This window comes from Agelaius phoeniceus, chromosome 4 (genome assembly GCF_051311805.1).
Source record: "Agelaius phoeniceus isolate bAgePho1 chromosome 4, bAgePho1.hap1, whole genome shotgun sequence".
NCBI classification, from domain to species: Eukaryota; Metazoa; Chordata; class Aves; order Passeriformes; family Icteridae; genus Agelaius; species Agelaius phoeniceus.
This window is the reverse complement of record NC_135268.1, coordinates 74793452-74806879: the sequence shown is the minus strand read 5'-3', so window position 1 is coordinate 74806879 and position 13428 is coordinate 74793452. Positions and strand designations below refer to the sequence as shown.

Genomic DNA, 13428 nt, shown 5'->3' with positions numbered 1-13428 from the left:
AGCTCTCAGGAAGGTGCATGAAATGGTTCCATTTGTGCCCTGCACAGCGCAGCTTCTGAGGGTCTCTGTGAGCTGTGTTTGAGCCCCAGCAGTCAGAGTTTTGCTGTTTGCTGTTTCCTACAGCGTGTCAGTGTAACGGGCACAGCCGGTGTGTGAACGAGAGCGTCTGTGAGAAGTGTGAGAACCTGACCACGGGCAGGCACTGTGAGACCTGCATCTCGGGCTACTACGGGGACCCCACCAACGGGGGCACCTGCCAGCGTAAGTGCACCCTGAGCTCCCACTCTGCTCATTCCTCTGCTGGCCTAACACACATTATATCCTGATAATTCATGCTTTCCTTCCTGCGGGCGAGGCTCAGTTCTTGTTTCTTCAAATCAAAGACACTCAAACTGATGAGTGGAATTCCTTTCACTGCACGTAAAGAGGATTTTATAGCCTCCTTTCTAAACTTGGAATGACCACAGTGAAAAATGTCTGTATTTTAGTGTTTGATGATCCTGTATTTAAAAGAAACAGTGTTGATCCAAATGTCATGAACAAATTTCTGCTTATCTAAGTTTCACCTTCTATTCCTTTTGGTTAATGTGTTCTGTATTTATAGTTAAAATTGTCTGCTTCATAAAGGCTTGCAGTGTTTCATTGAAGACTTGGCTGGATTTCACTTGAGGATTAAGAGAACCCTGTTAAAATTGCATTTCAGTTTGTGAAGTGCTTTGGGACTCTTTGGCACAAAGAACCATTTTCAGCTGTGCAAGATCTAGTTAACAAACTGGGAAAAAGTCTTCCTTGAAAGACCAATTTAATATTGACAAATACACATGGAAGACTTGGAGTTTTGACCTGCAACCTTGTGGCATAGTTTTGAACTGCTGTGAATTTTTCAGTGCTGTGGCATGTGGAGACCAACTGTAAACCAGAGACCAGGCTGTGAGAGGTGCAGAAGTGAGGGAAGGTGCTTCTTGCTCCTAAGAGATTTAATCAAAGAATCATCAAACGGTTTGGGTCGGAAGGGACCATAAAACTCATCTCATTCCAATTCCCTGCTGTGGGCAGGGACACCTCCCACTGCCCCAGGCTGCTCCAAGCCCCAATGTCCAGCCTGGCCTTGGGCACTGCCAGGGATCCAGGGGCAGCCACAGCTGCTCTGGGCACCTGTGCCAGGGCCTGCCCACCCTGCCAGGGAACAATTCCTCATTGCCAAGATCCCATCCAGCCCTGCCCTCTGGCAGTGGGAGCCATTCCCTGGCTCCTGTCCCTGCAGGCCTTGTCCCCAGCCCCTCTGCAGCTCTCCTGGAGCCCCTGCAGGCCCTGCCAGGGGCTCTGAGCTCTGCCTGGAGCCTTCCCTTCTCCAGGGGAACATTCCCAGCTCTGCCAGCCTGGCTCCAGAGCAGAGGGGCTCCAGCCCTGCAGCAGCTCCGGGGCCTCCTCTGGGCTCTCTCCAGCAGCTCCACGTCCTCCTGCTGTTGGCCCCAGGGCTGGGGCAGCTCTGCAGGTGGGCTCTCACCTCAGGGAGGGGCACAGGGACAGAGTCCCCCCTCCCCTGCTGCCCACGCTGGGATCAGCCCAGGCACGGGGGGCTCTGGGCTGGATCATGTCCAGCTCTCACCCAGCAGCACCCCCAGCTCCTTCTCCCCAGGGCTGCTCTCCAGCCATTCCCCATCCATCCTGTGGTTGTGCTCTGCCTTGCTCCAGCCCCATGCTGGACTCTGCACTTGGCCTCGTGTAACTTCATGAGGTTCACACAGTCCCGTGTCTCTGGTCTGTCCAGGCCCCCATTGTGCTATCCAGGTACTGTTGGGGGCCATCTAGATGTGTCTGGATGTCCCCCTCCCCTCCTGCATGCTGACCTTTCCAGTTTGTGTCACTAGCACACTTGCTGTAGGTGCCTCAGTCCCAGTGCCCCTGTCACCAGCAGAGATGTTAAACAGCACTGACCCAGTGCATTATGTTAGTGGAGTATGGTGAGGTGGAATGAGACAATTAGATACAGTGATGGAAAAGGTAGAATAAAAATAACGTTCCTCAGAGCAGTGTCAGTACTTCTGTGAAATGAGTGTGAGTGGTTTGTGGCCAGCCTGGAAGAATGAGCTGGAGGTGATTAATGAGTGGGCATTGAAGACTTTTTATTGCTTCTTCCAAATGAGGTGACAATCCAGTAGAAAATAGTTGGATGTTAATTTAGGATGTTTACTGGGAGCAGTGCTGACCTTTTGGATGAACATGAGGGTCAGTAACTGCAGCATGGAGTCCTGTTTCCTCAAGAGGAGGGAGGTGGTGATGGTTGAGGCTATGAAGAACTTCCTAATGGACAGATGTGAAGAAGGGGGTTAAAAACTCACAGGGATACAGCTGCCTTCCTTAGAGCAACAGGATATGGAATTCCAACACACAGCACAGTGATAGGGGCTCAAAGGAGAAGGTGCATCCCCAACACTTGATTTCACAACCTTATCTGCCAGATAAAATACTGCTGATACTCATAAACTCATTTCAGGAGAAGATACTTTGAAATGCTCCAAAGTTTACTTGAAAGTAATGAATAAATTGAGGCTGAGTTGACTGAGAGAATACAGAATTCTACCCTGAGCTTTCAGTTTTAATCACTGGATCACAACGTGCCTGTTGGTAGGTGTCACTTTTCCATGTATGTGGAAATGGAGAATAAGTTCCTTTCGACTCTTGTGCATGAGGATTGTCCCAAAACGGTTTGTTGTTGAGATAATGAATGACAGACTGAAATCATCCAGATACCTGAAAAGGCAATTAGAAAATGTGTAGAGAGATTGTGGGACAGCGTTTATTCCTTATCTGATGGAACCAGTAGCTCATGTCAGAAGTGCTTTGCTCTCAAGTGCTTTGGACCCAGGTTTTTAATTTGCTGTGATTTAACACTGTTTACTGGGAAGGGGAAAGAATGAGGGAAGCAGGAACCTGGGCAGAAAGACTGAGGTGGATTGGGAAAGGGAAAGCAAGAGCAAATCACCCTATCTGATGCAGCCAGGCTGATTTCTGCCTATTAGTCATTTTTGCTTGGTGAAAACCTTTCCAGAGGGGAATTCTTCAGATAAGGATTGGCTGATGGGTAGCAGAGCTAGCTCCTGTTTTCTCCCTTCTCTTAGCTGTGGTCCTTCCATCCTTTCCCATTAGTAATGTGCTGATTTCACTCTTTGTGCATTTGTGAGCAGTACTTAGTGCTGCTGTGTTTTTAGAGGCCATGGTCACAGCCATGCTGCAGACTCTTGTTGTACACTCCAGCCTGACACACACACACAAACATCTGTGTGCTTGTACACTCACTGCCTAGTGTGAGTCCTGGCATCATGGAATGGTTTGGGTTGGAAGGGTTCCAATAGACCATCCTGTTCCACCCCATCCATGGCAGGGACACCTCCCACTGTCCCAGGTGCTCCAGCCCCAGTGTCCAACCTGGCCCTGGGCACTGCCAGGGATCCAGGGGCAGTCCCAGCTGCTCTGGCCACCCTGTGCCAGGGCCTGCCCACCCTCCCAGGGAGCAATTCCTTCCCTATATCCTGTCTAACCCTGCCCTCTTTTATTTCAATGCTTTCAGTCCTGCATATGTCTGTAAAAAGTCCCAACACAAGATTATATTACTTGTGTTGAAAATATTTTGTCAACCTGCAGTTATTTCCCTGAAAAAATTGTTTGCATCACATCATACGCCCTGGTGTTGGCAGAGCTAGGCAGATAATAACTAAATGGCAGGTAAATCACTCCTCAGAGGTTGCTTTTAGGAAGTGTCCAAGTAGAGAAGTATTAATCAAGAAGGGCAGGAAATGCAGCACATCAAATGTAAAAATAGCTGCAAGGTGCTTTCTCTGCATTTAGGATTTTTCTGAATTTTCTGGTTAAAGTTTCCCATGAAAATATGCTGGTGGGAGATAAGGAAGTCATTTGCAAGTGAAGGGAAGGCACTATTATGCCTGGAATCAGATTGCAGCTCTGGCAGCGCTTCTGAACACATCCACACAGCCTTCATGATGGCCCATGAGTTGCTGGTGCCATGGGCCTGCCTGATTCCCTCTGCCAGGCCCCAGGGGGCCCTGCAGGGCAGCTGAAGCACGTGGCATGGAGTGTTGGGCAGGTGGCTGATGGTGTTGCCATTGGGAAGCTGACCCATCACAAACACAGAAAGAGCAGTAAGGAGCCCCAAGACCATCTCTGAGTGAGCCCGTGAGGAACACCAGCAGGGGGAAGGTGCTTCATCATCAGGCTGTTATTACCAGGATTCACAGTCAAAAAGCCATTTCCAGTGCTTGTGGGTTTCTGCTCTATCCTCTGACTCCAGTGGGAAATTGTCCTTTGTAGACTCCAGTGGGAGTCTAGAACATTCTGTCAATAGTTTATTTCCAAAATTTAAAGTTCTCTGAAAAGCCACGAGAAGATGTCTCTGTGCATATTCTAGTTATTTAGTGAATGATCTCCAGTTACATGCTTGTAGGAAAGTGGATAAATGAATAGATTCTGTTGTTTTAAATAGAGATATTTGAGTGTTCAGTCTTCTTGATATGCTAAAGAGCAGAGAGGAGAGAAAAATTACTGTTACGGCTCAAGATGCTGCAATCTGCCTTTAAACAACCTGAGGTTAAAAAATTAAGAGAAAATTCATGTATGTTCATATTGAACATTGATCCAACGTCACTTTGCTTCCCTTGTGCAAAGCATAAGCAAAGAAGTACAAGACATTCTCAATAGTACTAAGACTTATTTTTCTTTAAGTGGCACTAATGAAAAGAGTGTTTCCTTCACAGAGCACAATTATTTTGTTGAATTTTCATTCAGTCTCCTTGTTCCAACAATAGGCCTTTTTGCTTCTTCCTATTTTGCTCTGTGTTGCTGCTAGGAAACCACTCATCCACATCTGAGAAGCACAATTAAGTGTCCCTGATACAGTATAGCTTCCATTGTGTGCCAACAGAAAGAAGATATCAAAAGGATTCCTAAAATAAGGTCCAAGGCTGGCAGAGATATTCAGGATGGGGACTTGATGTCTAAGAATCTGCTGGTACATTGATTGGCATGGCTGCTTAATGAGGAGGAATATGTCTTCTTAACAAGGAGGCTTTGGCCTTTAAAGCATCTTGTTCCCAGCAAGCTCAAGGACCATAAACAAGGGATCTTTGCTTTGTGTAGTTTTTCCCTTGTATTGTACACTCTGCTGTGCACAGCTCCAGATGGATGCACCTGCATTGGCAGAGTGACTCCTAAATGGCACCTACATGCCAGAGGTTGTTAAATCCGTTCTTGCAGTGACAGTGAACAAGATGTCAAAGTCAACTGGCTGTGTAAGCTTTGTTCTTACTTGTTGGCTTGGTTTTGGGGTTTTTGTGAATGATTCTCCTCTACATCTTTGTAAATAAAGGTCTCAAAGTGTGTCAATATGAGCATTTAACTTAAATCAGAAGGATTTTTATGAAGAAAATCTCCTGTATGTCCTCACCATTCTACCTTGGATCTTGAGCAGACTCAGGTGTATGAGGTGGTCTGTTTTGGGCATGCCCCAAACCTGAAGTTGTTCAGGGCTGTGCAGGTTTGTTTCAACCACAACTCAATGACATTCTGCACAAAGTTATTCTAAAATATATTGGGGAATGCACCCCAACTAGTCCCAGCATGGACATCATCACCATCTTAGCACCAGATGTTTTCTGCTGATGCTGTTGATAATGACATTGTTTCCTCAGTAGAACTGATGAAATATTATTTTTCCCAAGCCTGTTTATTTATTTCTGGAAAAAGCCCCTGAAGTCCCATGGGCTTTGTTTTATTTTCCCAATTCTTCTGTCAAGAGTTTTGAGTTTGGCTGAAATGTGTTAACAAGCCCAAAATTATTTCAAATATTGTCTTTTCCTTCTTAGCTATGATAGCACTCCTGCTGTCTAACAATAGGAGAGGAAGTTAAATGAATTTTTGAGGCTAAAAAGCTGAGTCTGATGATGATTTCATACAAACCACCAGTCCTGGGTAGCCTGTGCTTGCTCTGTTTTGACGCACGGTTCTATTTTCATCTGCCTTCTGTAGCACAAAGAAAGCAAAGGGCACCAAATGGGTTTTCATCTGCACGTTAATTGTTGATGTATCTCAGTTTGACAACTAAAGTACTTAATTGCTATTGAATTTCCTTCTCTTCTTCATTCAATGTTGCATCTTCTCCCCCTCTGCTCAACAGCTTGCAAGTGCAATGGCCACGCGTCCGTCTGCAACACAAACACAGGGAAATGTTTCTGCACAACCAAGGGAATCAAGGGAGATGAGTGTCAGCTGTGAGTTCATTTCCCTTTCTTATTTGCAATGAAAAATTGTGCACGTACCACCTTAGACACCCCTCCTCCCCCCCATTTTTAATGGTTGTGTTTATGATGTCTCTGCTCATTTCTTCCTCCTGACAGTTGACTGACTGCACTGAGGGTGCAGCCAGCCGTGGGTCCCCTGGGGAATATCATGAACAGGATGATTTCCTGAAGAATTCCAATTTTAAAAACATTTCAACTGGGAATATCATGCAGAAGGGATGGGTGAAAAAATCCCCACACCCCAAACTATACATAGAATCACAGAAGTGTTTGGGTTGGAAGAGACTCTGGGCTCATCCCATTCCACCCCCTGCCATGGCAGGGACACCTCCCACTGTCCCAGGGGGTTCCAAGCCCCAGTGTCTAACCTGGCCTTGGGCACTGCCAGGGATCCAGGGGCAGCCCCAGCTGCTCTGGGAATTCCAGCCCAGGCAGGAATTCCTTGCCAAGATCCCAGCCCAATCTCCCCTTTCCCAGTGGGAGCCATTCCCTGGCTCCTGTCCCTGCAGGCCTTGTCCCCAGCCCCTCTGCAGCTCTCCTGGAGCCCCTGCAGGCCCTGCCAGGGGCTCTGAGCTCTGCCTGGAGCCTTCCCTTCTCCAGGGCAACATTCCCAGCTCTGCCAGCCTGGCTCCAGAGCAGAGAGGCTCCAGCCCTGCAGCAGCTCCGGGGCCTCCTCTGGGCTCTCTCTGCTTTGCTCTATCCTTCAGTATCTTCTTTTTACCTGGTACATTTCACCGTCTGTGCTCATTTCACCGTCCGTGCTCTCTGATGCTGTTCATGCGAGTGTAAATATATCCGAAATGAGCCTTTGACATTCAAGCAGTTTAATGGAGCAGTTTTAGAGCAACAAATTTGCTGGAGGTTTTTCTGTAACATAACAGAAATGCTTTTAGTGTAATGTTAGGGGAAATAATTTAATTCCAAATAATTTCATTGCCAGGTTTATTTTTAAAGCATTGCTCACATGAGTAAACATTTATAGGATAGAACCTGAAATAGCCATAAATGACTAAGCTAATCCAGTTCCATGCATTGTGGAGAGCTAATAAATACCTTCCAGGTGGATGCAAACGTTAATATCTAGAATTTTATATTGCATTTTTACTGCATGTGAGTTGGACTTGGAGCGAACGTGGAATTTCTTCATCAGCCCAGTCTAGCTCAGACATTCATCTTTAATTGTGTACAGCTCTCAGCACAGGTTGTATTTTCTGGTATTTAGTGCCTGGGAATAAACAGAACTGCAAAGAAAGAAATCCATTTATTAAAAAATGTATATTCTTTTTAGGTGTGAAGTTGAAAACAGATATCAAGGAAATCCACTTAAAGGAACGTGTTACTGTGAGTACCCTTGGCATTTTGTTTGGAGATAAAAAATGTGCTCGAAGTTTAAAATAATTTATTTAAAACTTGTTTCAGTTGCCTCAGCATGTGTTTAAAGTATGGGGGATTAAGGAAAGGACTAAAAATAGCTGTAAAAACCTTCACTTTTCTCAAATATGTTGTTTAAAGAGAATGAAAATACTTTTCTTGATAAGGTCCATGTGATGATTAGATCTTTTGAACAATGTTTTGAATGTTTTTCATGTGACTGAGATGAAATCTGGTCTTTTGGAGAGCACTCTAAACTATATTCCTAACAGGTAAAAAACAAAGAGTGTCCTTTGAATTTTTAGAAATGCAAAATACTGTTTATTTAAAATTCTGGTCTAGGTTAGAATGGATTTCAAAATTGCCACGTTTCCTCTGAAATGAGTAGTTGGATTCCCATGCAGTTCCAGAAGATCCTTTGCCAAGATTCAGATTACCTAATGGAAACTTTCCAGCTTCTATTTGCAAATATTAGCAATCAGCAGCCTGGCAGGCGTGGAGAGATGGAATCTTAAATTACATAAAATCTCCAGTAGTGGTTTTGTCCAGCACAGGAATTATCAACTGCCTGGTGTTGGCTTATTTGAATTCTGCTTGTGTGGCCAAACAAGGGCACTGCTGGCTCCTCGTGGCATCTCTGTAAGAATGACCAAATTCCTTGCTGAAATGGCAGGGATGGTCAAATGGGCAAAAAGTGGGGAAAGACAAAGCTTTGCAGCTCTTACAGGAAGAACCTTGTGCTGCCCAGATCCAGTCTTGCTTGGCTTCATTCCCTGTTTCTTTGTGCTGTGTCTGATGGACACCAGCAGCTTGTCTGACTTGTGTCAGTCCAATGAGGGGTCACTGGGAGGCAGTGAGAGAAAAACAGCACCTGGTGTGTCAATTTCTGGTTATTATTGCTGGGAATATCCCTGCATGGCTTCAGGAATGTGCACAAGTCACAGCAGTGTGCAGGAGCGGAAGGGAACTGAGGTGGTGAGTGCATCCCCACAGGTGGCTGTGGCTTACACCAGCCCGGGCAGACGGGAGCAGGGAAGGACAGACAGAGCAGAGGCTGCTCCTGGCATGCCTGGGTGGGATGTGTCCCAGAGCAGGATGGCAGCTGGGTTCATCACCAACCAGCTGCTCTGTAGAACCTCTCCAGGAAAATCTGCTGATGTACAGAAACCTGGAATGGGGGGACCACTGTCCCCTTCCAAGTGGGAATTGCAAACTGGGAATTACACAGCTACTGAACTTTTCTGCTATTCCCTTTGATCACAGAGGTATTGCAGGCTGGAAAAGTAAATCTTTTGGCATGTTTTTTACAGTGGTAGGAATATTGATTTAGATCAAGGCTGGAGGCTGTTGCCTGGCAAGTATAAGCCACCTCTCTTCCCTCTCTAGGCTCAGCTCCTGGAGTTTTCTGTTCCTTATGTGGGATCATATGTAGGTTGAAGTAATTTGTAGCAGTGTCACGATGATAGTGTCGTGTCCTGGTTGTCCAAGAAACCCTTCAGTGACATCATGCCTTCCTTTACAGAAGTTACTTTATTCCAGGAGATGGGATAACTGTCTCCCTGCATTCCTTACAGATACTCTGCTCATTGACTATCAGTTCACCTTCAGCCTTTCCCAGGAGGACGATCGCTATTACACAGCAATCAACTTTGTAGCAACACCTGAAGAGGTAGATTTCCTGTTTTCCCTTTTAACTTTGTCCTTTGTCTTCTCTTGGCCCTGGAGGCAATGAGTTGTTACAGTTCTGTGGGCCTTTGGCTGTAGTCCTGTGATGTGGAAGGTGTGTCCTGCTCCATGAAGCACCCAGAGCTCTTTGACCTTGGCTTGGCTGTGCAGTCCCAAATTATCACAGGAAGATTTCATAAAGAGCCACAGCTGATTCTTACCAGTTGTTGGAACAACCTCTGAGCCATTCCAGTTTTTTTAAAATCACAGACCAGTTTGGGTTGGAAGGGACCTTAAAGCTCATCCTGCTCCAACCCCCCCTCCATGGCAGTGACACCCTCCACTGTCCCAGGCTGCTCCCAGCCTCAGTGTCCAACCTGGCCTTGGGCACTGCCAGGGATCCAGGGGCAGCCACAGCAAATCTGGGAATTCCTCCCCACCCTGCCAGGGAACAATTCCCAATTCCCAGGATCCCATCCATCCCTGCCTCTGGCACTGGGAGCCATTCCCTGTGTGCTGTCCCTGCAGGCCTTGTCCCCAGTCCCTCTGCAGCTCTCCTGGAGCCCCTCCAGGCACTCCTCAGGCACTTCTCTTCTGCAGGCTGAGCAATCCCATCTCCCTTGGCCTGGCTCCAGAGCAGAGATGTTTTGCTTGTTTTCACCCCACATCTTGTGTCTCAGTTCTTCCTTTGATATTCTGTACACATGACTCCTTTGTTGTGTTTTCCTTGAGGAGGAGAATACTTCTTCCAGAAAATATAGTATGTAGTTTTTAGCTTTATGTATTTTCTTTATGTAACAAATTTCAAGATAATTTTTTTAGCAATGATTTCCTAGGAAACAGTACAGTAAAACTGCTTATCCTAAAAATGGGGTTTCATTTTTGTTTCTTCCTTTAGCAAAACAGAGACCTGGACATGTTCATCAATGCATCTAAAAACTTCAACCTCAACATTACTTGGTCCACAAGTTTTGCAGGTAAATTGAGGATGATCTGAGTAACTCAGGAGCTTCTTTTATTTAGCAGTTTCTGAAAAAGGCAAATTTAAGTGGAAAAACTCTGGGGGGTTTTTAACCTGTGTACTTTTTGCATAGTGTTCTTCAATTGTCAGCCTGAGGGGGGAAGTAAAATGTTTAAAAAACCCTATGTTTTCAACTTTAATAGTGTTATTTTGTAAACATTGAAAGTGCAAATTTGATTTTTTACAATGCAACATCTTGGCACACAGTGGTTTTGATAATGCAGTGCAGCTTAACATAGTTGGTTTTGAATGAATAGTTAATTTTTTAAAATTAGAATTTAGGATGGTTTGCCCTTTTGTTTGTTTTCTTAAGTACACCTTGAAATATCTTTTCTTGCTGCTCTTTACAACAGCTGGCACACAGGCTGGGGAGGAAATTCCAGTTGTTTCCAGAACTAATATAAAAGAGTACAAGGACAGTTTCTCCAATGAGAAATTTGATTTCCGCAACAACCCGAACATCACCTTCTTTGTTTACGTCAGCAATTTCACCTGGCCCATAAAAATACAGGTAGGAGCTGCTAATATATGTCAAATTGTTTAAAGGTGCTTTCTCTAATATCTCTCAAAACTGTGGCAGTTTGCTGTGCTTGGAGGAGTCCAAGCTGAACCAGGCTGCTGTAATCCCAGAGCAGACAGGGTCTGCTGTTCCTGGGTAAGAGGAACAGGGTGTGAGGAATCTTCTGATGTTGCCTCAGCCCAGTGCATCTGAAGGTGTGCTGTGAAATAGAGACACTCATTTATTTACAGGGCCGTGTTTGACAGGGTGTCTGACTTCAAATGTGCAGATCTTGATGTTGTAGAAAAAGCTGAAAAGGAAGCCTGGAAAGAGCAGACAGAGGAAATGCTTTAGTAGCTCTTTAGTGCCTGGTACTCACAGGCCCAGCTCAAGGGCCACCCCCTTTCTCCTGCTGCTGCCTCTGGCTGGTGGCATGTGCAGGACCAGCAGCTCATCCTTCCCCTTTATTCAGGGTAGGTGGTTGGCAGGCAGTGCCTGGGGCACCAGGCTGGCCATGGGGATGAAGTGGTGCAGAATGAGCAGGGATGGAGCTTGGTGGTGATAAAATCAGACAGAATCACTCTGAACGGTGGTCCTAAGATCAGACAGAATCACTGTGTGATTGGGGGTGATAAAATCAGACAGAATCACTGCGTGATTGCAGTCACGGATCCTGCAGCTTCTGAGGCAGCTCACAATTCAGAGCAGCCTCAGCCACCTTCTTGCAGTGGGCTGGTCAAGGGTCAGCTCCCTGTGTGCTCAGAGTGATGTGGGTGTTTGAAGGACAAAATCCTTGGAGGTCTGGAGCAGAGATCATGGAATGGTTTGGGTTGGAAGGGGCTTTAAAGGTGCCATGGGCAAGGACAGCTTTGGCCAACCCAGCTTGCTCCAGCCCTGTCCAACCTCCAGCAGTTACAGAGATGGGGCAGCCACAGATCTCAACTAAAGCTTGGCATATTTGAATTCTGCCTCATCAAAGAAACTTGGTCAAATATGGGAACCCAAATCCTTCCATCTTCACCCTTGTTCATGCAATTGTTTTGTGGAAGCTGACATTTCACATCAGTGCACTCGGTGTTTCAAACGTATTGGTCAGGCAAACTCACTCTTTCAACAAAAATAATGCACAGGATAATACTGAGCAAGAAAATGAGATCCACCTGGAAAAAAGATCCTTAAGCTATAGTGGTATTTTCCCTGAATTTTTAAAAAAGTATTAGGAATACTTGTGAAATGTTCTTATCACCTTTTCCTAAAGATACTGGGTTTTAATTACTCGGGAAACTTTGTCTTGTTGATTGCAGACTGAAGATTTGGCAGGTTGGCTTTGGACTCTTTTTAATATTACTTACAGTTTTGATTATCAGTTTGCAGCTGGAGAGTTTTTACTTCATAAACCGGTAAAGTCTTAGTTTATTTTCAAGTCCTGAGTTTTAAATATGGAGGAGCTGATGAGCTGCAATGTAAAATCTTTGTCATTGGATACTCAAGTAGCAAGTCCCAAACCTCTTCATTTTCATGTAAGTACTACTTGTCATAGGGGAAATAGCATCTGTGTACAAAGGTGAGCACTTATGCAATGATTTATTTAAATATTTGAGCTTCTCTTTCATCAAATTCATAAACGTGAGAGTCAAGAAAAAAATTAATACTTTTTTTTTTAACCTTATGGGTTATTTTGATTGATATTTGAATTTCCATAATCAGTGCTGGGCTGTACCTTACCCTGATTTATTTCTTTGTTATTTATTGCTGCAGAACTGTGTGTTAGGGATACAGCTGATTGGTCTTTCTCTTACCTCTGCTTACAGCATCCCCTCTTCCCTTCCTCTCCTGGTTTCCTTTACTTGTATGGTTGAAACATCTCTTGCTGCTTTGTTTTCATATGCTGAGCAATGGCACAGCTTGACTTCTGGCAGTTCTTATTTTATCTCTCTGCTTCTTGCTGGCTTTCAAGACATTGCTAATGAATCCTTTCCTCTCCTCAATACAAAGTCTCTCTAATTGATCCTCATGTCCCTTTCGAGGTTAGCTCTGAGGATGCAGCTTTCAAATAGTTTTGCATCTTTGACCTGAGAGAAATACTTAGATGGCAGCTTTCCCATCCCTGATCTCCTTATCCACTTAATTTTACTGTTTGATTTCATTTCTCATAGTTAAAGAGTGAACTTTGATTCTCTTACAACACTTAACCTCTCTTAATCCTTAATTTAATGTGAATGTGCTTGTATGCACTCAATCCAAGTTAATGTTTTATCACCAGCTTTTCTTAATATCTTTATTACTTGCCAAAACAAAGTCTAAAATAGCATCAGCTTTTCTTCATTGAGACACAGTTTTTGTGAAGAAGACTGGCAATGACCAGCAATCTGCAGTCCGGAGAATTTCTGTTAGTTTCCTCTTCAGTGCATATCTAAAACCCAGGACTCACCGTGTCCTCTCAGGTCTTGTGCAATCTGCTGTGAGGGATTGACCTTCCCTCAGTTGCAATCTGTGTCTCTACCTGTCCTTTCCATACCCCAGTTTTCTTCATTTTCGTGAAGTCGTGGCTCTCTGTA

General features: G+C 45.0%; 1 protein-coding gene across 1 annotated transcript in view; it reads left to right on the top strand.

The window, feature by feature from the left end:
• Window positions 1-13428, top strand: part of ATRN (attractin) — a 149133-nt gene that overhangs the window by 74895 nt on the left and 60810 nt on the right. The window contains exons 19-24 of the mRNA XM_054633262.2: window positions 124-261; window positions 6191-6284; window positions 7603-7655; window positions 9260-9354; window positions 10249-10327; window positions 10725-10882. Of these exons, the coding sequence (XP_054489237.2) occupies window positions 124-261; window positions 6191-6284; window positions 7603-7655; window positions 9260-9354; window positions 10249-10327; window positions 10725-10882 (617 nt within the window). The remainder of the gene's footprint in view (window positions 1-123; window positions 262-6190; window positions 6285-7602; window positions 7656-9259; window positions 9355-10248; window positions 10328-10724; window positions 10883-13428) is intronic.